General features: G+C 31.8%; 2 protein-coding genes across 2 annotated transcripts; both read left to right on the top strand.

The window, feature by feature from the left end:
• Positions 1-1,983: 1,983 nt before the first annotated feature.
• LOC132712842 (uncharacterized) lies at positions 1,984-11,796 on the top strand. The gene is made up of 3 exons (XM_060695279.1): positions 1,984-2,052; positions 6,410-6,768; positions 8,668-11,796. Exons 2-3 carry the CDS (start codon positions 6,416-6,418, stop codon positions 10,019-10,021), a joined length of 1,707 nt encoding a protein of 568 aa, XP_060551262.1. The 5' UTR covers positions 1,984-2,052; positions 6,410-6,415; the 3' UTR covers positions 10,022-11,796.
• Positions 11,797-14,291: 2,495 nt separating this feature from the next.
• Positions 14,292-17,888, top strand: LOC132712848 (transcription intermediary factor 1-alpha-like). Its single transcript, XM_060695286.1, has 3 exons — positions 14,292-14,412; positions 16,855-17,207; positions 17,432-17,888. The coding sequence occupies exons 2-3, from the start codon at positions 16,855-16,857 to the stop codon at positions 17,886-17,888; spliced, it is 810 nt and encodes a 269-aa protein (XP_060551269.1). The 5' UTR covers positions 14,292-14,412.
• The last annotated feature ends 2,487 nt before the right edge of the window (positions 17,889-20,375 follow it).

The following is a 20,375-nucleotide window of genomic DNA, read 5'->3' as shown; positions in this document are numbered from 1 at the left end:
TTATACAGATACATTTTATATAAGGAAAATATTATAATACAAATACCATTATTATGATAACATTGTTAAAATTGATAGTCACATGAATAAAAACGACACTACTTTTTGCATATTAAAAATGCAGACTGGATTATTTTCAGATTTGAGGTCATCCTTGATTATTGAAAAAAGAAAAGAAAAAAGATTCCATCCTCTTTTTTACATCTATTTATAGTTTTAGCAGAACAGAATATATCTTTATTGTACAATACTGTAGAAATGAAGATTATTAAGTATGCATTATGAAATTTTTACATTCGCATTTGTTTTAAATTCTATATACCCAAATACTTGCACCTGGTATTATTTAATTTGCACCTGATATTATTTTGATAATATTTTTAAAAAATTGTCAATTCCGTAATTTTTTAAAGGTCTGCTAAGGCAAATAAATGACAAAAATATTAAAATGATTTAATGTACTCAAATCACGCTAAATGACATTTTTTTTTAAAGTCCCATCAAGGATTTTGTATTTAGAATTTAGATGCTGACAAAATCACCGAGTAGTTTTAAAACAAGCCATGTGACTTGAACAAACCCTGGAATTTACAATAACAGATATCGTAAATATTGTATGATTGAAACAAGTCTAAGTCATTCATTTGACGTGCAGAGTTCACTGTGGCAACTATTGTGAAATCTTAACGCTCTAACCTGACCCACGTGGGTCAAGTTAGGAAACCACCATATTATTCTTTAAAAGGAGTAAAGATTTGTTCCTATGACTGCATTGTGTATTTATTTTGATGACATTTGCAGAGTAATTAACGGAGAATTGAAAATGTTGCCTGTGTCTCCCTTTAATACTTATATTTATAAGCTTCATCAGTCTTAATATGGAAGTCATCTTGAATTGAGGTAATTGTGTTTTTATAGGTATAATTTGAGAGAGAATGACCGTGATGAATACTTAAGTATTGAATTATTTTATTAGCATTTTCGTTTATTAATTATATAGTTTTCAATTAGCTTTATTCCGGTCTCGGTAGAAGTTCCTGCACAAAAATGCAGCTTCAATCTCATTTTTTTTTCTTCACAAACACTGTTGAGGCCATACTGAGTGAAATTCGTTACTACACGGTGTCTTATATGTTACCCGAAATTTGATAATGATATTCTTACTTTACCATAAGCAAATTTTACTTAAGTAAATAAATTGTAAAAAATGGAGAAAATAAGCATATAACTTTTTGTATTCATTGCATTTTTGTTGATCATTTTTTGTAAATATTGCTATCTTTCGAAATGAGTAAAACATGATTTGTAAGATGTTGTAAGAAATGAAATAGGAAAATATGAATTCGAATATGTTTTATATGTAAATTTTATATGAAATAGTTTCTGAATCATTTTGGTATTTTGTGTACCGTTTGTGCTGTCAGAGATTTAAATAATCTAACTGTACGTATCTCTCTGACACCACCGTTCTTTAAAACGTTGTTCAGTGATATCAATTTAGTTTTAATAATTATAAGATTTCATTCATTTCATTTCAATCTGTTGATGATGTGATGTACATATATTTTACTCTTTCTTCTTAACATTTAAATAAATTTATACAAATCATGATGGGCCTTATTGATTTTGGGGTTAGGGGTTCAAAGGTCATGGTCACATTGACCTTGTAAAAACATTGCGGTAGAAAGGGCAATAAATTATTATATAGAGCAAGTATAGGTTGATGAGTTACAAAAGTTCATACGATACCCTGCGTCAAGTGAACTGATCTGGAATCTACCTACCTTATATCAAGGGAAGTACAGATTTGCAAATGCTCAATATAAAAAAGCAAAAAGCAAGGCAGATTTAAAACTATATAAAACTTTTTTTGTATACATAACTTATAACAAAACGAACCCATATTCGATTAATAATCAAAAAGGAATAAAATCAAACTTATAAACGGTCTCCTCCGGTCTCCGTTAAAACGAAGACCGGACACCGTCGATTAGTAGATCGCATATCAACAGAAGCGAAATCGAAAGTGGGGCAACCGGAAAAAAAGCTTAAGTAAGAGTTTTAAATTACTCATTTTCTAGTTCTTTATGCTATGACTCTTTCCTTACATTTACAAGTTAAGGTCTGGTGTTTACAACCATTTAACAAATCCTGACAATCAGTTTAATTAACGCGGAAGTATAAAATATTAGAGTCTCTCTTATGGCCATCAATCGCTACAGTGATTGTGGGCCATAAACCGCTGGGCACTAGAACACTAAATCTGTGTATTTTCTTCCTCGGTCCGCCTATCATACAACTTATTACGGTACGTTTAAAAAGTATTGTAGAACTCTATCAAATGGAAAACAATCTTTAAAACATTACATATAAAGAACAGTGGTGATCGTAGCGAATGGTTGTCCAGGCAGACTTATAATGATAATTCGTTATATAATTGCTTCTTATAGCCCTATGAAAATAAAATTGGCTAACGTCTCGGACTATATTACAAGATACAAGATACAAGAAACTTTATTTTAAGTCGGTTTACATATTACAATAAACATTAGCTAATAAGCTATTTACCGACAATAACAAAGGCATAAAACATATTTATTAACATACGAGGGCTGTCCGGAAAGTTCGTAGACAAGGCTATAAAATTATTATAAGCAGTCATATCAATATGATGATTGAATATTTTGCTAAAGTATTTATATGCTACATATTGTTAAATAAAAAAAAACATTATAAAAGTAATATTCGCAAAGCGCCAATTACCATGGCAACATGATCAACGGATCACGGAGCACTTTGATTTCATGACGATAGATACTTGAATAATAACTTGCTAAAAAGTGTATTTTTACGCAAGTCTCGTTTTAATTTTGCGACATCAAATGATACTATTGCATGATATTTTGTGAAAATTATGACGTCATACGTAAATAAACAGCTTGTTTACGACGGTAAGAGGCAATGACAGTGCGTAAATTTTGTGTTGCAAAATGACGTCAAATTCAAGGACGGAGCAACGTAATGTTATTTAACTTCGTAGCAACTCTTATATGGGACCAACTAAGATTTTAGCCGTTACTTTAAAAACAAATTCAGCCATAAATTGTTCAAGACAACTTGCGTTTAAATGTCAAACAAGATAAAGAAGCGGTAATGACAGAATTAGGTAAAAGAGCGCCCCAGACGACCATAAGTAGCATGGCCAAAATATCGTAGATTACGTTATAAAATTCTTTGAAAAAAACAGACATCTAACACACACTGTAGGGAACCAGTGAAATCTTTGTTTTTAAATAAATTGTAGTATATAAATTTATAAAGTAATGACAAAGGAACATAACATGTATTATTTATATGCCAGACAGGTAACATGGCTGTTGAAAACGGAGCAAACTGAATAGTGTGTAAACGTGAATTTAATTTGACGCTGATGACATTGTCAAAGTGCTCCATGACGATGTATATATGTTGTATGTAAATACTGTTAATATACAAACCTAAGTCACAGTTCAGTAATTTTTGATAAATGTGTTCGCTAGATATGTATAATTGTGCTGACAAAATTTGTACAACATATGTATTGTCATAGTTTAAAAAATTAAGAAGTATATGAACTTTCCAGACATCCCTCGTATAACAGTTCTGAAAATAAAAAACATATAAACTATTAGCAGCTTTAAGCATGAAATAAACGTATCAAGGTTAAGAAGAACTTTACAATAAGATGGTAAATTAAGGCATAGTTTGATGACATGCACAGTACATGTTGTATTAAAAGTAATAACAGTTTCTAAAAGTAATAAATGATTGTAGTCTAGAAATTAAAGTATGATACATAGCAATGTGAAATAAGAATAATAATAAAATTTAAAAAAAAAAAAAAATTAATAAAATAGTAATAGTTTTAAGTTAACATCTACAATTTATAAATACGTAATTGAAGGTTTCCTTAAAAAATAAATAAATAAATAAATAAATAAATAGATAAATAAAACTTACTTATAAAAGTGCATACAAATTTTTGATAGAAATAATACAGCATAAAAAGAAACAAGATAAAGCACATTCAGGGTAACAAACAAAGTTAACTAAAATTAACTAAAATTAAGTTGCATGCATAGCCTAATGGACTGGGGAATATTCAATAAGGAGTTTTAATATAAACAGAGCATGCAGATCATATAACAAAGACTCAGCTAGCATAAATGTAGGGTTTAAGGAAAATTAACACACATATTAATTAATATTATCATATCAATATATACTTTTATTTTTATGGCTGCAAAACGAGCTGTACATTGCCTCTTGACAATAACCACGAATCATAGTATGGTTCCATGTAAAAATTGAGATGACTATATATATAGTCTCTTGCAGGTAGCCACGTACACACCATGGCCTCATGAAAATACATTAATGGTTAAAGTTTGTCTACCTAATATACACACGTGACTTTCCTCTTAGCTACAAATTAATTAAGACCTTTTCCAACATTCGTAATAAAAAAATATTAATTGACATTTTTATGTTTTTTTTTACACGTGCAGTATCTTTTTCGCCAAGACAATGATTTAAAACTGAACTGCATGCAAATCCTTTATCAATAAATGCAAAATAAATGTAGGTTGACCTTTTGACGTTTTTTTACTTAATAAATTTTTAAAAACGGCCAACGAAAGCGCAACAAATGACCATTTTTACAATCGCGGTTCTATGAAGCACTATGAAAAATAGAAGGCAACTTAGAATGGAATTTGATAAAGTATCGACTTTTCTTCTTCTATGAACATTAACGCACACAATTTTGAAGAAAGACAACGTTTCCATTGGATGACAAATAAAGTTGGACACTAAAAAACCAAAAAAAAAAAAACACCCCAAAAAAAACAACAAAAAACAAAAATAAAATCATTGTTTTGCAAAAAATTGTTACGTTAAAAACTCTTACAAAATTTCTTTAATAGCGGTATGATCTGCTTTTCTTTTAGTAACAGATACATCTGGAATTTCTCTGACCTACATTTTAACGCACGAGTTCAAATTCAAGTGGGGTCAAGATATACTAATTTTTTCTATCAACAGTATGCATGTATCTCTCATATCTTTTTTAAAAGAAGAAAGTATTTAATTTTATTAATATTGGTCATATATATATTTTTATTGGCTTAGTAAAGCTTAATTTAATTACAAATATGATGCATGATTTTTTCAAAAATGGTCTTGGGGTAATTTAGTTTGTAATATTAGTTATAAAGATTTAGATGTTTTGAACGTAACATTGCCTTAGATACCTCTACAAAAGTTATATAGATAATGTCATTGGTGGTTATTGTGGTTTTGCTTTTGTGAGGTCACTCAGTTTACTTAAACTTATATAGTATACATGTTACAAAATAGACGTTTAACATGTAACATTTTCTCGCTACCTGTGTTATATTGCAAACAATCATTTATATAGGGTCATACCCTGTCAAAAATCTTAAAAAGATGCTTGCTGTATTATGAATTCGTTATAAATATTTCTGACAGGATAAATGGCCGTATATTAACGGTTGCTTGCAATATAACCCTCATATTTCCAAACAACCGTTTATAAAGGGCCATATAGCATGTGAAATTTTTTAACTAATTATATACGAGGGGCAATTGAAATATTAGTACGGCAAACTAGACATATTATAAAAAGCTGCATACATCACACCTCATGTTCATAAACAATAAAATGTTTGAAACGGTTTGAAATGATGAAATGTTATCAAACTTCGTTAAAGAACTGTCTCTATTTGGTGAACATGTATACATTTTAATCTAAGATTTTTTAAATACAAATGCAGTATATAATTAAAACTTTTTCTTTTCTTGTTTATAAACTGATTACAACTATTATCTTTAGAGATTTGAATCTTATTGTGAGGTAGAGGGGGGAGTGATTGGGGTCTAAAATACTCAAAAACCTTTCCACATTCCATAATAGATTAGAGTATTTTCTGCATAAGATATTTGGTTAAATGATATGCACTGAATTTAATGTTTTTAACACTATTTTAACAGAAAAGAAAAACGAGGAAAATTTGTGAAATCTGCATATATTACTGTCTTTTTGTCCTTAGCAGATTACGCATACGCGAGAAAATGACGCATGCATAGCAACGAAACGCGTTGTTCAAAGATCAAAAGGAAGCACAAGTCGTTGACTATGAATTAGTAAAAAAACATACAGTATTAGTTCACATTTTTGTATGTACATATATGTAACTGAAAACGCCGGCACAACAGAAATATTGTATATTACATATCTGTTATGAGACAAATATACCTCTACAAAAAATAGTAAAAAATACAATATGTTGTATAGTGTTACATGTTTTGCTCCATGTTTGAGTCTATAGTTTAATTTCATATTTCATAGTACCATATGGCAGAAGGAGGCGAATACAACATTTCAGTACGAGGATCTGATGCAGACCTTGAATACTCGTGCACACCGTGCGCTGACGAGGGCAATGATGAAAAGGCGTTGAAATACTGTCTGGAATGTAAAGAGTATCTCTGTGCAGCGTGTATAAAATATCATCTTAAGTTTTCTGCAACGAAGAAACACACGCTACAAGATAACGAATTCCAACGTTCTGAGAGAGATTCCATCGACACTACATCGAATGAGGACAAAATGTTTAAATGTCTCTATCATCCTGACAGGAATATCGAAATGTATTGCGGTGATCATGACAATGTGTATTGCTCTCTCTGTGTTGCTAAGAACCATAGGTTATCATCTTCATACATTTTTTGTGTCGCCTCTACGGAGTAGTGGCGACATATAGGGATCACTTCTCCGTCGTCTGTCTGTCCGTATGTCTGTGCGTCACAAAACTTGTCCGGACTACTCCTCATAAACTACTGGTGCAATTTCATCCAAACTTTACAGGAATGATCAGTACCAAGTCTCGTTGTGCATATTGTCAGCATTTTCCGGTTCAATGATTTTTGTCAGAGTTATTGCCTTTTAATAATTTTTATTTTTAAAGTTTGTCCGGACTACTTCTCTTATACCACTAATGCAATTTCAATGAAACTTTACAAGATTGATCTGTAGCTCAAGTCCTTGCGCATATTGCACGGGTTTTCCGGTTGAATGATTTTTGTCCAAGTTATGGCCCTTTGATAAAAAGGTGTTTTTTCTGTGTGTTGCCAGATACACAAAAGCTTGTCCGGACTACTTTTCATAAACTACTGGTGCAATTTTATCCAAACTTTACAGGAATGATCAGTGCCAAGTCTAGTTGTGCATATTGTCAGTATTTTCCGGTTCAATGATTTTTGTCAGAGTTATGGCCCTTTAATAATTTTTATTTTTAAAGTTTGTCCGGACTACTTCTCTTATACCACTAATGCAATTTCAATGAAACTTTACAAGATTGATCTGTAGCTCAAGTCCTTGCGCATATTGCACGGGTTTTCCGGTTGAATGAGTTTTAAGCAACTTATGGCCCTTTGATTAAAAAGGTGTTTTTTTCTGTGTGGTGCCAGATACACAAAAGCTTGTCCAGACTACTCCTCATAAACTACTGGTGCAATTTTATCCAAACTTTACAGGAATGATCAGTACCAAGTCTAGTTGTGCACTGTCCGTCTGTCTGTCTGTCACAAAACTTGTCCCAACATAAAATTGGCCATCATGAGGCGACACATGTGATTACTGATCGCTCTTGTTGTATCCAGACATTTCAATTCAACAATGTTGTCGGAATCTATTTGTACTTTAATGACTGTAATATTTTAAAATTATTTCGACAATGAAAACCTGGTATTGAGCTGTTTGTTCAGTGCTGTTTCCCGTGTGTTGTTTAACTGCTTCTTAGATCAACCTTCCTCAAAGTGAGAAGATGAGCTATAGTAATCGCAATTCGTCCGGCGTCCGTCCGTAAATCTTTACTTTAAACGACATCTTGTCATAAACTGCTGAAACATTTTCATCCAAACTTCACAGGAATGTTCCCTTGGTGGTCACCTATAAAATTGTTCAAAGAAATGAATTCCATGCAGAACACTGAAAGAAAGAAAATAAACCTTAGAAAACCTTCTTTTAATAAACCCAAAGAGCTAGATATTTGGCATGAAACATCTTCTAATGAGTGTCTACCAAGTGTGTTCAAATAAATGCCCTGGGGCCAAAATTAGTCTCGCCACATTCGGCCATTGATTTTCCTTAAAATTATGTTTAAATTTAAAAAAAATTATTTTAAAAAACTCAAGAGCTAGAGCTTAGATATTTGGCATGAAGCATCACCCAGTGAGTATATACCAAGTTTATTCAAATAAAAGCCCCGAGGTCACAATTGGTTTCGCCCTGGGGGGTCATTGATTTTCCTTATATGTACACATTTTTCGGAACTGTTGTTTTTCCCTTACCAACAACAACCAGTAATGTTTTTACACATGCACTATATATATGATATCAGATACAAATATGAACTTTTTGATATCAGTCTAAATATTTAGATTTTATTCCTGCTTTTGTTTAAAGTTTACAATTTTACTTGTTCCTTGGCAATGCAAGTTTTTCTATTCAGGCGAGGGTTTTCAGAGCCATCATGACCCTCTTGTTTTAAAATATTTTTACTGAAGGTAAAATGTTTTTTTAACTTGTTCAATCAACTATTTTAGACAATGCAGCGGAATTCTAGAGCTTGAAGAAGCAACTTCTAAGATTCCTATAAACAAGCAAGACGACATATTACGACAGATTGATACTTTGCAAGCTGATATACAAGCAACTAGACAGAGGAAAGAAGTCAATTTGATTGCACTTGATCAAGACAAGAATGATATTCTAAAAACCATTGAAGACACTAAACTTTTGATCATCGACAAAGTCAAGACATTAGCTTCAGATGTGAAAGCAAAGACTTGTTCTAGATATGATTGTCTGAAAAAGGATATTCAACATAAAGATTCTGTTCTTTTGCGTGCTATAACTGATACCGATAAAGTAAGAAAAAAATGTGAAACCCAAGCTGATTTAGATGCAAAGGGGCAATTTGTAAGGCACATGCTACACAAACATACCCTTTCTAAAACAAAAAATATACTTGCTAGCGTAGAAAAAGATGAAAAGAAAATGAAATGTTTTAAGAATGACGAGTTTATACAACAAGTGTCAACAGCTGAATGGCTTGTTCAAGTTGTTGGAAGTAACAGTAGCGTTCCTACCACTGAGCAGCCAATGCACAAACAGTCACACAGAGAAGTATCTGTAAAGGGAAACAGAGACAAGAATACATGCTCTATCCTTGGAATATGCCAGCTTAATGATGATACTTTTTTAATAGCGGATAGCTCTAATAAATCGCTCAAAAGGCTGAATAAAGACTTCAGTATCACAGGGGAACACAACCTAGATTCTAGTCCTATAAGTATGTGTTCGGTTGGCAAAACTGAAGTAGCTGTTAAATTGCTAAATCACACTGTACTGTTTGTTTCCATTGATGAAACATTTATTAATAAACAGTCATTTATTACAGAAGGCAGTGGCCTGATTGGTCTTGTGTATTACTGCAACGAACTTTGGTCCTACACTGGAAATGGCATCACTGTCTATAACAGAGAAGGAACGGTCATAAAAGCTATCACAAGAAATACATTTGAAGGAACACTTTTCAAGGCGGTTGGTAAACATCTTGTCCCAGTTGCATCTGACAAAGAGTTTATATATGTATCAGATTTGGATAATCAGGTAGCATGTATAGATAAAGACGGAAATGTGTGGTCAATAATGGGGTTGGAAAGACTCAAAAGAGCAAGGAGAGCGTGTATTGCTCAGAATGGTATCATTTTTCTTGCAGGAATCATCTCGGGCAATATTATGATGTTCAATAAGAAAGGTAAATGTTTAGGGGAATTGTTAGACGGATTAGTCAAACCAGAATCTCTGTGCTATGACAACAAGAACCACCAACTGATTGTTGGACATGAAAACAGGAATACTATTACAGTAATAACTATAGATGAATGTTTGTAAACTAGATGGTAGTGACAGGAACAAAAAAGATGCAGATAAATATTTCATGATTAACTCTGATAACAATCAAACATAACTTAGGCTACGTAGGTGATGAGATATTTTGTAATATTTTGAGGTATGTGAAACATAAATTTTGAAACCAGCATTCATTTGAAACTTACATACATGTATATAATACATGTATATAAAATTTGATTAAATTTGAAACCACTATTTATTTGAGGCAATTATTTGAGAAGCATGATGACAAAGGTTATAAGTTATGTGCTCCAATTACCTGTTTGTATATGTAGAGTTTTAGATGATTGACTTGGAGACCACCAAACTCCCGACTAATCCAAAACTACTGAGACACCCAGTATAGGTTAAATCATCTATTAATTTAAGCACGAAGTTGAAGGCAGTGCGCGTATTACACGGACGATTTCCGCGCTTTTTCTCTGCACTTTCATGGTTCAAATGACTATCGATAATTTTTACAACATTTGTTTTTTTTTGTTCTTTCCTGTTATGAAAAAATGTATGTTTTTATTTTAATATATGTAGCGAGTGCAAATTTGACGTTGTTAATATTACATTATTTTCCTACGATGTATAATTATGATGTTGGGTATAAAATATATCTTGACAGATAAGAATTGAGATTTTAACAGACACTTTTATATTAGGAAAATATTAGAACAAAAATACCATAACATTGGATTATTTTCGGTTATGAGGTCATCCCTGATTAATGAGAAAAAAAGATTTGATTTGACCCAATTCTCTGTTTTACATATATTTATAGTTTTAGCAGAAAATATCTTTTTTGTACAATACTGTAGAAATAAAGTTTATTAAGTACGCATTATGAAATTTTTACATTCGCGTTTGCTTTAAATCCTATAGACCCAAATACATGCACCTTGTATCATTAAACCTACACCTGGTATTATTATTACTATTATTATCATTATTATTAAAAGAATCGTCAGTTCCGTTAACTTAATACTTACATGTATAAGCTTCATCAGTCTTAATCTGAAAAACATTGTTTGGACATTGACGAATTGAAGTCATCTGGAATTGTGGTAATTTTGTTGTTTATAAGTGTAATTTGAGAGAGAATGACCGTGATGAATACTTTAGTATTGAATTATTTTATTAGCATTTTTGTTTGTTAATTATTAAGTTTTTATTTAGCTTTATTCCGGTCTCGGTAGAAATTATTGCACAAAAATGCAGCTTCAATTTCTTTTTTTTTTCTTTACAAAAACTGTTGATGCCATACTGAGTACACGGTGTCTTATGTTACTCGAATTCTAATAATAAACATTCTTACTTTATCATGAGCAAATTTTATTTCAGTAAATAAATTGTAAAAAATGGAGAAAATAAGCATATAACTTTTTGTATTCATTGCATTTTTGTTGATCATATTTTGTAAATATTGCCTTCTTTCGAAATGTGAAAAATTATTTGTAAGATGTTGTAAGAAATAAAATAGGAAAACATGAAGTCGAATATTTTTTTGTTTAAATGATATATGAAACAGTTTTTGAATCATTTTGACATTTTATGTACCATATGTACTGCCAGAGGTTTGAATAATCTAACTGTATCTCCCTGACACCACCCGTACTTTAAAAACAATTTTCAGTGATATCAATTTAGTTATTTTTTATGATAATAAAACTTCATTAGTTTGCAAACATACTTTTGATCATAAGACGTGCATGAACTTTTCTCTTTCTTCTCAACATTTAAAGAAGTTATAGCATAGTATTGATAATAAAGTGTATTTGAAGTTCGATATTAAGAAGTGTCGTTATCTATTGTTTTTGTATAGGTTTCCGTTAATGTAAAAAAATGTTTATTGAAACAACTTGATGTTTCCAGATATGCATTATCAGAGGACTGCATGTGACAAATTCTTTTCTACATATAATCACGCCCTAATAAGCAACAACAGTTTTGTATTTTAGATTGTATGTTAGTTTCATCAAGAGTAAAGGATTACATTGGCTATATTATTAGCAGAAACGATATCAAGGATCGAAATGAGGAATTGCATCTAGGTTAATAAGAAAATGAATAGAAAATGTACACATATACATGAATGAACTAGCCAGTGCCAGGCGGAAATAAATAATTGGCCAAAGGTTTTTGACAGAAGCCTAACCGTCATAAATGTGAATGATAACAAAATTTATGAACTCGGACAGTAAAAAAATTATGAAGACCGACAGTAAACAAAGTTCATACAGCCTCTATTAAAGAATTCGTCTTTAGTTTTAATTCTGAATACAATCAAACTATGCTTGAGCTAATACGTATAACACCAATCGCAAAGAATACAAAATGTAATAATGAAAGAAATATAGGACATCGATGAATGCATGCTCAATACTGAATGTATCAAATGAATTGATACAATACTCTATAAACCATATGAATACAGATCTAGCATTATAGCATTATATTTTTCACATGCCAATAATAAGAGTCGTGTTCAGTAAAATATTTCATTTGTTTCTTTGACGCCTTTATACTATATTATATACGCTTTGTTTGTTTTATGCATGTACATGTATATGACGTCATGTCTAACATACAAAATCGACTTTTCAGAGCTGCATTAAATACATTGGTATTTGATAAAACGTTGTTGGTTTTTTGCTAATATTTTCTTATTTTCTTCACAAGTTCACAAATATAATGGGTCTTAATTTTTTTAATCTAGGAAAGTTTTTGTAAAATTGATCTGTAGAATTGTAGATCTCGCAGATTTGAATGTTTTTGTCCTCTGATGCTAATTTTATTGGAAGTCGTTGGTATCGTTAGACATACTTTTTACTATTCCAAATCTGTAAAGGTTACATTATGCCAATCCTTGATACAGCGGTTGCTACCCCTTTGAATGTCCATGAAAAATTGAGGTTAAAATTGGAGCATGTGTCGACCTAACCTGTGTCGGCAGTTACACGCAGTTGTATTGGTTTATGTTACCAAACTGATACCAAAAATGCCACTCCTGAACATATCCGAGGCATTAAGTTATAAAATAAATGTTTATAATCAACATAACTATATATGCCAGTGACAAAATGTGAAGGTCAATCATCGAATATTACAATAATTGGTATAAAACATAACTATGTTTATATATACATGTGATAGCACACATTTTATTTCAAACCTTATAAAATATAACCAATGTACTTTCAGTATATGCACCACGTGATGTTCCAAAAGTAATCATTATTGGATCCAACCTTATCAATTTAGCCTCGGTTTTGTTTCCAAAGTCCAAAATGTCCATATCAAATCCATACCACACCCCATATAGCCGCCTCGTTTTTATTTCCAGAGTCCAAAAGGCTAATCAAATCCATATCACACTATTTATTGCCTCGTTTTCATTTTGAAAGTCTAAAATATCTTTATCAAAACCATGTCACATTTCATCTAGCCTCTTTGTCATTTTGATACTAAATTCTTATAGTAGTTCTGTCAAAATGTCAAATAATGCTGGTATGAAATAAAGAGATCATTAAACATGGTTGAGCACAATACGAATTCTATTTGAATGGTACACAGCTGCAAAACCCATACCAGACACGACTAGCGCTTCCCTCAAAATCGTTTTGACTGCTGTGTACTTCGGTATTGTGCTCAACAATGTATATAATAACCTCATACTATTACACTTTAACTCAGAATAATATAAAATAACTAACCTGTAAATATTATAGATATTAAAGATAATATACATGTATAAACATACAACATAAACTGCATGTGACACAATGTGAAAGGCAATGGGGCATCAAAGAACTCGAACATAGGCTATCTAGCTGAATATTTGATCGGGATTAAGAACATGAAATATACAATAAAATTATTAAGATTGTATCATACAAATGTAGTTTATTATAATACGATAATTGAACATACTATAATTAAATACTACCAAATATTTCTGGTCCTATGGGCACATGCACACATGTTTATATTACGGATGGTTCTACAATACCCTGAGACAAATGTGCCGATCTGGAATATACCTATCAACGGAACAATTTTGCAAATGCACAATCTGTAAATGGGAAAACGCAGTTTTTTAATTAAAAAGAAATTCATTTGATAAGGTATGCCGAAACGAATCCATATTCGATTAATCATAAAAAATACAATGCAGCTATAAAATAAAACTTATGAACGGTCACACTCGGCCTCCGTTTAAATGGACACCGAACACCGTCGATTAGTAGATAAATTGTGTTATCTTGAGTACTGATAGTATACTAGTATGTAACATCCGGACGGACGTTGGAGTCTTGTTATCCACACACAGGTTACTGATATAATTGTTAGCGAAATCGAAAGTGTGGGACAAACGGAAAAAAGTAAGCGTTTTTAAATATATTTATTATTGGTTTATTTTGCTGCAAATTTTAAAAATGATTGAACTCTGCCAAATAATTTGCATTAACAAATCAGTCATTTACATTTGTTTTGTTCTTTAAAGACATGCATGTTTTTTCTCTTTTGCATATACGAATCTATAGTACGGAAGAGCATAAGTGCACGGTGTGAGTAACCCGAAAATTCGACTTATTAACTAGGAATTTCGACTAAGTGTCTCGAAGTTTTGACTTTTTAAACAAGATTTCCACTTACTAACTCGAAATTTCGACATACTAACTCGAAATTTTAACTTACTCGAAATTTCGACTTACTAACCCGAAGTTTCGACTTACTAACACGAAATTTTTACATTATACTAGAATGGCTAAGAAAGTTATGAGTTATCAAGAGTTTAGATAATATAAGATATAGTAGGGAGTGTGATTGTATAATGTAGATGGAGAACCTAGTGCCTGGACAAACTATTAAAGTTAACCTTAAACTTATTAGTGTGGTCAACTTTGACAATCGCATATACACGCTCGACAACAAAAACACAAGGGTTTCTTTAATTTGTAAGTTCAGGCGTTCTTCATGCGCTGTATTGTAACCCACCTGTTCGTCATATCTTTTCACTTATTATATTCTTCACATCTCTGTGAATAAAAAGATCCTATACTGAGAAAAGTACCGCGGAGTCGCCAAAACAGGGCGTGCTGAGGCCTTTGTCAAATTTGTTAGGCTGACTATACCAGAATTTTTTCCGTTTCTTGTAAAATCGGATATATATTGGGATAATATTTTCCCAACAAGTATCAAACAACATGTTCCACTTTTATCATCTTTTATCAACACAATATGAATCAAAGTCTGAGTAAATAAAAGAAAATAGAATATTGACAAACATCTTTTAAAGAATGTTACAAAAAAAAATATTAGTATAAAGAACATGACAGACTAATTGCGTATACACACAACTTAAAACTTAGCAAACACATGAATATTGCACAGTTTACAAAAGGGTGGGTTTTGGACTGTGGACAGTGTGATTTTAATCCCCCACAAAAAAGGAATTAGACAAAATGTAAAGGATATGTTCGGTCTGTGTGATCCTATTGAATTGTTCTGTAAAATACATAGGTGATCTGTCAATGTGCAACAGCTACACATGAAAGAATGTATCTTGAATTAAATCCTTGCACCGGCAAGCAATGTAAGTCGTGCAATGTTAGTCGATATATCGAGATTATAAGTCGAAATTTTGAAATAGTAAGTCGAAATTTCGAGATAAGTAACTCGATATGTAATTGAAAATGTAGGCTTAGCAGGAATATTGCATATTCTAACACTCACGCGATTTTGTCACTAAAGACAAAGAAGGAAAAAAAACTTGTGTTAAACTGCCAATAAACACCTAAACACACCTGTTAGGGACTACTTGTATATTGCGCTTGTTTATGTTTTCACCCTCGATTGTATAGATTACAAAGCATTTTAAAGCAAACAATAAAAAGCATTTTTATTTTATTTTCAGTTCGCTATAATGTTTTCTTTTATACAATACCGAAATAATATCTCACATACACTAACGCCACCTTATAAGAAATCTATATCAGTTAATAAATTATTTTGACAAAACGGCGCCAAATCCGTAAGCAGCGTAATGACGTCATCCTAGGTAACAACTCATTCATGAACAAAACTGACGTTATTTCATACATACAAGAATGATAAATGGGGCACTGATGTAAACACAATACGACGTAAAGTTTTTATTGCTTGAAAAACTTGATAAAATAACGTTTTTTTTCTTATTATTTCTTTTGTTTAATAATTTCTATATCTTCGCAACAGTAGGGGGTGCGGAAAAACTTGAACAAAACATCGTTATTTACGGAAAATCGGCACCGGAAGGTTATTTTCCGCTTGAAAAATAACAACACTAGTGATTTCCTTATTTTTTATCGTGTTAGAATCGAAATAAACATCGGCCTGAGAGGTGTATATTGGCTATTTAACACCGGTTTTGTCAGTTTTGATGCTACAAAATTAACCACTCAGGCCTACGGGGGCCTTCGTGGTCAATTCCTACGCATCAAAACTCCAAACCGGTGTTAAATAGCCGATATACACCTCTCAGGCCGATGTTATTTCTTAAATAACATCGGCCTGAGAGGTGTATATTGGCTATTTTACACCGGTTTTGTCGTTTTGATGCGACAAAATTAACCACTCAGGCCTACGGCCTTCGTGGTCAATTCCTACGCATCAAAACTCCAAACAGGTGTTAAATAGCCGATATACACCTCTCGATGTTATTTCTTAATTACATAGCTGCTATACAACAAACAACCCTCTACCAATTAAATTTTAAAAAAGTAAAGTGCAACGTTTTGCTTAATGTTTGATTCTATAGTTTAATTTCATATTCATTATATCAGATGACAGAAGGAGGTGGATATAACAATTCAGTACATGGCTCCGATGCAGACTTTGAGTACTCGTGCACACCGTGCGGTGAAGAAGGCAACGATGAAAAAGCGTTGAAGTACTGTCCGGAGTGTAAAGAGTATCTCTGTGCAGCGTGTATAAAATGTCATCTTAAATTTTCTGCAACGAAGAAACACACGCTACATGACAAAGAATACAAACATTGTGAGGGAGATTCAGTTGAGACCATATCGGATAAGGAAAACATGTTGAAATGTCCTTACCATTCAGACAGGGATATCGAAATTTATTGTGGTGATCATGACATGGTGTACTGTGCTCTATGTGTTGCTAAGGATCATAGGTAACCAAATACATTGAGTTATAAAAGTAATGCTGTATGTATCTAACCATTTTAAAAATATATGTACAACAATGGCGTCAAATATTTTTATGGACAATATATAATTCATATTTTAAATAATATAAAAAATCCCTTTGTTCTATGCTTCTTCGTGTAATTTGTAAATTGTAATTATTGTTTGTAAAATTAATGCAGATGTATTTTGTTCTTTTCAACTATTGAAGGCAATGCACAGGAATACTAGAACTTAAAGAAGCAGCTAAAAGGATTTCTATCGACAACGAAGACATCATACTGAGTAAAGTCGACTCTTTGCAAGCTGAAATACAGGTAACAAGAGAGAAGAAAAAAGAAAATCTGATTACACTAGATAAGGAAAAGAATGAAATTTTAAAAACCATTACAGACACGGAAAGTTTGATGATTGACAAAGTCAAAGAACTAGCGTTTGGTGCACAAGCAAAAGCTTGCACTACATATAATGGTTTAAAGGAAGAATTGCAAGAAGAATATTCTGTTCTTTTGCAAGCTTTTACTGATACTAATGAATTAAGAAGTAAAGTTAAAACCAAGGTGGACCTAGATGAAAAGCGACAATTTGCAAGACACATTCTGCAAAAACATAGTATGGCCCAACTAGAGAATAAGCACGATAGCGTAGAAAAAGATGAAAAGAAATAAAGGGTTAAGGGAAGAAAATTGATAAATACTTGTCACCTGATTTGTCTTTTCGGGTTTTTGAAGAAAACCAGCTTTAATATCAAGACAAACAAAGTCGAAAAAAGGTACAGAAAGAAAACCAAAAATAAATAGAGACAAACGGCCCTGTAGCATAAAGGGAATCTGCCAATTTTTTGTGGTAAAATTATCTGTGGATCGCCCCAAAAAACAAGTTAAAAAAATTGAATTAAAAACTATAGCATTACAAAAAGAATTAAATAAGTATCTAGTCCATAGGTATTTGTTAACAGGCAAAACTGAGGGGTAGCATTAAATCAAAGATCACAACTTTATTGTTTTGTTTCGATTAAGGGGACCAAAATTTAATGAAAAAACATTTCATAAAAATCCAGGCGTGACACTGTTGGTATTGCTTCCATTTGCAACGAAAATTTTGGTGCTTTACTGGAACTGATAATTAAGTCTATAACCCGGTTGGGAACGGTCATGAAAACCCTTCAATAATGAATCATAATGTTAGGAACAATATTCAACCCTGTTGGGGGAAAAAACTTGGCTCCCAGTTGCAACAGACGGGCGTTTATGTATGTATCAAGATTTTGGGTTAACAAAGTTGCCATGTCCTTAGGACAGGGAAGGCTCAGTATGGTTCGGTTATGAAGTAAACGGTTTTAGGGTTAGTAAGAAAAAGCTTGTACCTTTAAAAGGATTTTATTTGTATGCGGGATACCCCTCGGGGATTTATGTGTTCGATGGAAAAGGAAAAATGCTTGGGAGAATTTGGTGAGGGTTTAGGGAACCAATTCTCTATCTACATAACGGGAACATCACTGCTTTTTGGGACAGAGATTTGAAATATTGACAAATAAAAAATTATGAATTTTTATGGGAAAGATATAAAAGTAATTAAAAAAAAAAATTAAAAATTTTACGTGTTATGCATATACAATTTTGTCAAAGTCCGGGAATACTGGATAAGTTAACCCCAATTCACCCCCAAAAGGAAATACTCTTAAAAGACAACCCGAATTCAACAATAAATAGGGACGCTTTCCCCCCTTGTTCCCCTTACTGAACCAAAAATGAAAACGAGACTGTCCCATTATAATCAAAAAAAAGCTTATTAATTTTTTGTTAAAGTATTACTTTGTAATGTTTTCTATGTATGTGAAGAGAAATAAAAATAAATATTTGAAGAAAAATTAAATGAATTTAAAATGAAAAGTAAAAAGAAAACAATGATTATGATTTATGCAAAGCTAGAGCATTGTTTTCCGACGTTAAAAAGTCAACTTTTCGCCCAGAATCGTTTTCTATTACGATAATAAAAAAAAGGTGTTCTTCTTAACAATTTTGCACAAATCAGTTGTCTACCAAAAAGTGACTTAACTAGAGTAAAGGCATCCGATACTTTCATATATGGTATAGCGGGCAAATAAATACTACTTAAGACATAAGCATAAAATACGCCAAAAAATTACTAAGGACTGAAATTGTTATTATTATACATGTTACATACTTTAAATTCTAGAATAAAACCAAATGAAGTTATTTATTCTAGATATAACACATTTTAGTTTTAAATTCATTATATTTATGTCCCCCCTATATGCATGTTCTGTTGCTGTTGTTTCATTTCAAGGAATTGCTAATAGAAAATAAGATACAAATGATTGCTGTTGGTATATCCTTCATGTATTACCTTCTCAAAAAAAAAAGATACTATTATATAAGTATTTTTATTATCAATTTACATACAAATCTTAGTTATTACTTTTATGACTATGTGTATGCCGGACCTGGGAGGACAATTCTTTACATTTTTAAAAATAACTATATTCAAATTCATGTTATGTTAATAAAAAACATATGATCTTTAGGGGCGATCTTTGGACGCATGCGCCACTCCACTTCAATGATATTTCTAAAATTGGCGATTTCGCAAGAGTTTATCCAGAAACAGTTATCTCCCTGAAACAAAAAACGTATAACATATTAAAAGTCAAATTTACACATTGAACTGTTAAAATTGAATTCAACGACTTGTTTCATTTGTAAACAAATGTAAAAACTGTTCTTGCTGAATTGTGTAATCAATTTTTTCCGTTTTTCAATTTGCGAACAAGTCCATTTAACCCCTACCCTCCCCCCCAAAAAAAAAAAAAAATTTTTTTTATCAGAGTATGAAAAAACCTGTCAGACTTCATGAATTTGCAGGTTGTGGGTTTGGGCGCTTAATACTTTATGGACTGCTCATCATTTTTCGGGTTTCCGGAAGGTCAAAGGTTAAATTTAACAATGTTTTATATTTACATTTTGTTGAAATGAAAAAATTATATTACGGGTAAGAATAAATGGGGGAACTATGTATTCACGATTTTCAAGTAAATTATTATACATAAATATATGAAAAGCGTGTTAAAACAAAATACGTTTATGGAAGCTTTCGATAAAACAAACTGCTGAGGGCGTGGACGGTAACTTGCA

The sequence above is a fragment of the Ruditapes philippinarum genome, unplaced genomic scaffold (assembly GCF_026571515.1).
Source record: "Ruditapes philippinarum isolate M1 unplaced genomic scaffold, ASM2657151v2 ctg2127_1_1_1_1, whole genome shotgun sequence".
In the NCBI taxonomy this organism is placed as follows: domain Eukaryota; kingdom Metazoa; phylum Mollusca; class Bivalvia; order Venerida; family Veneridae; genus Ruditapes; species Ruditapes philippinarum.
Note: the sequence above shows the minus strand (reverse complement) of the source record. Positions and strands in the feature narration are given on the sequence as shown.

Excerpts from the sequence above, each read along its gene's own strand:
- LOC132712848 (XM_060695286.1), top strand. The coding sequence starts at position 16,855 with ATGACAGAAGGAGGTGGATATAACAATTCAGTACATGGCTCCGATGCA. Across the intron at positions 17,208-17,431 it reads TGTGTTGCTAAGGATCATAG|GCAATGCACAGGAATACTAG; the intron begins GTAACCAAATAC and ends CAACTATTGAAG.
- LOC132712842 (XM_060695279.1), top strand. The coding sequence starts at position 6,416 with ATGGCAGAAGGAGGCGAATACAACATTTCAGTACGAGGATCTGATGCA. Across the intron at positions 6,769-8,667 it reads TGTGTTGCTAAGAACCATAG|ACAATGCAGCGGAATTCTAG; the intron begins GTTATCATCTTC and ends CAACTATTTTAG.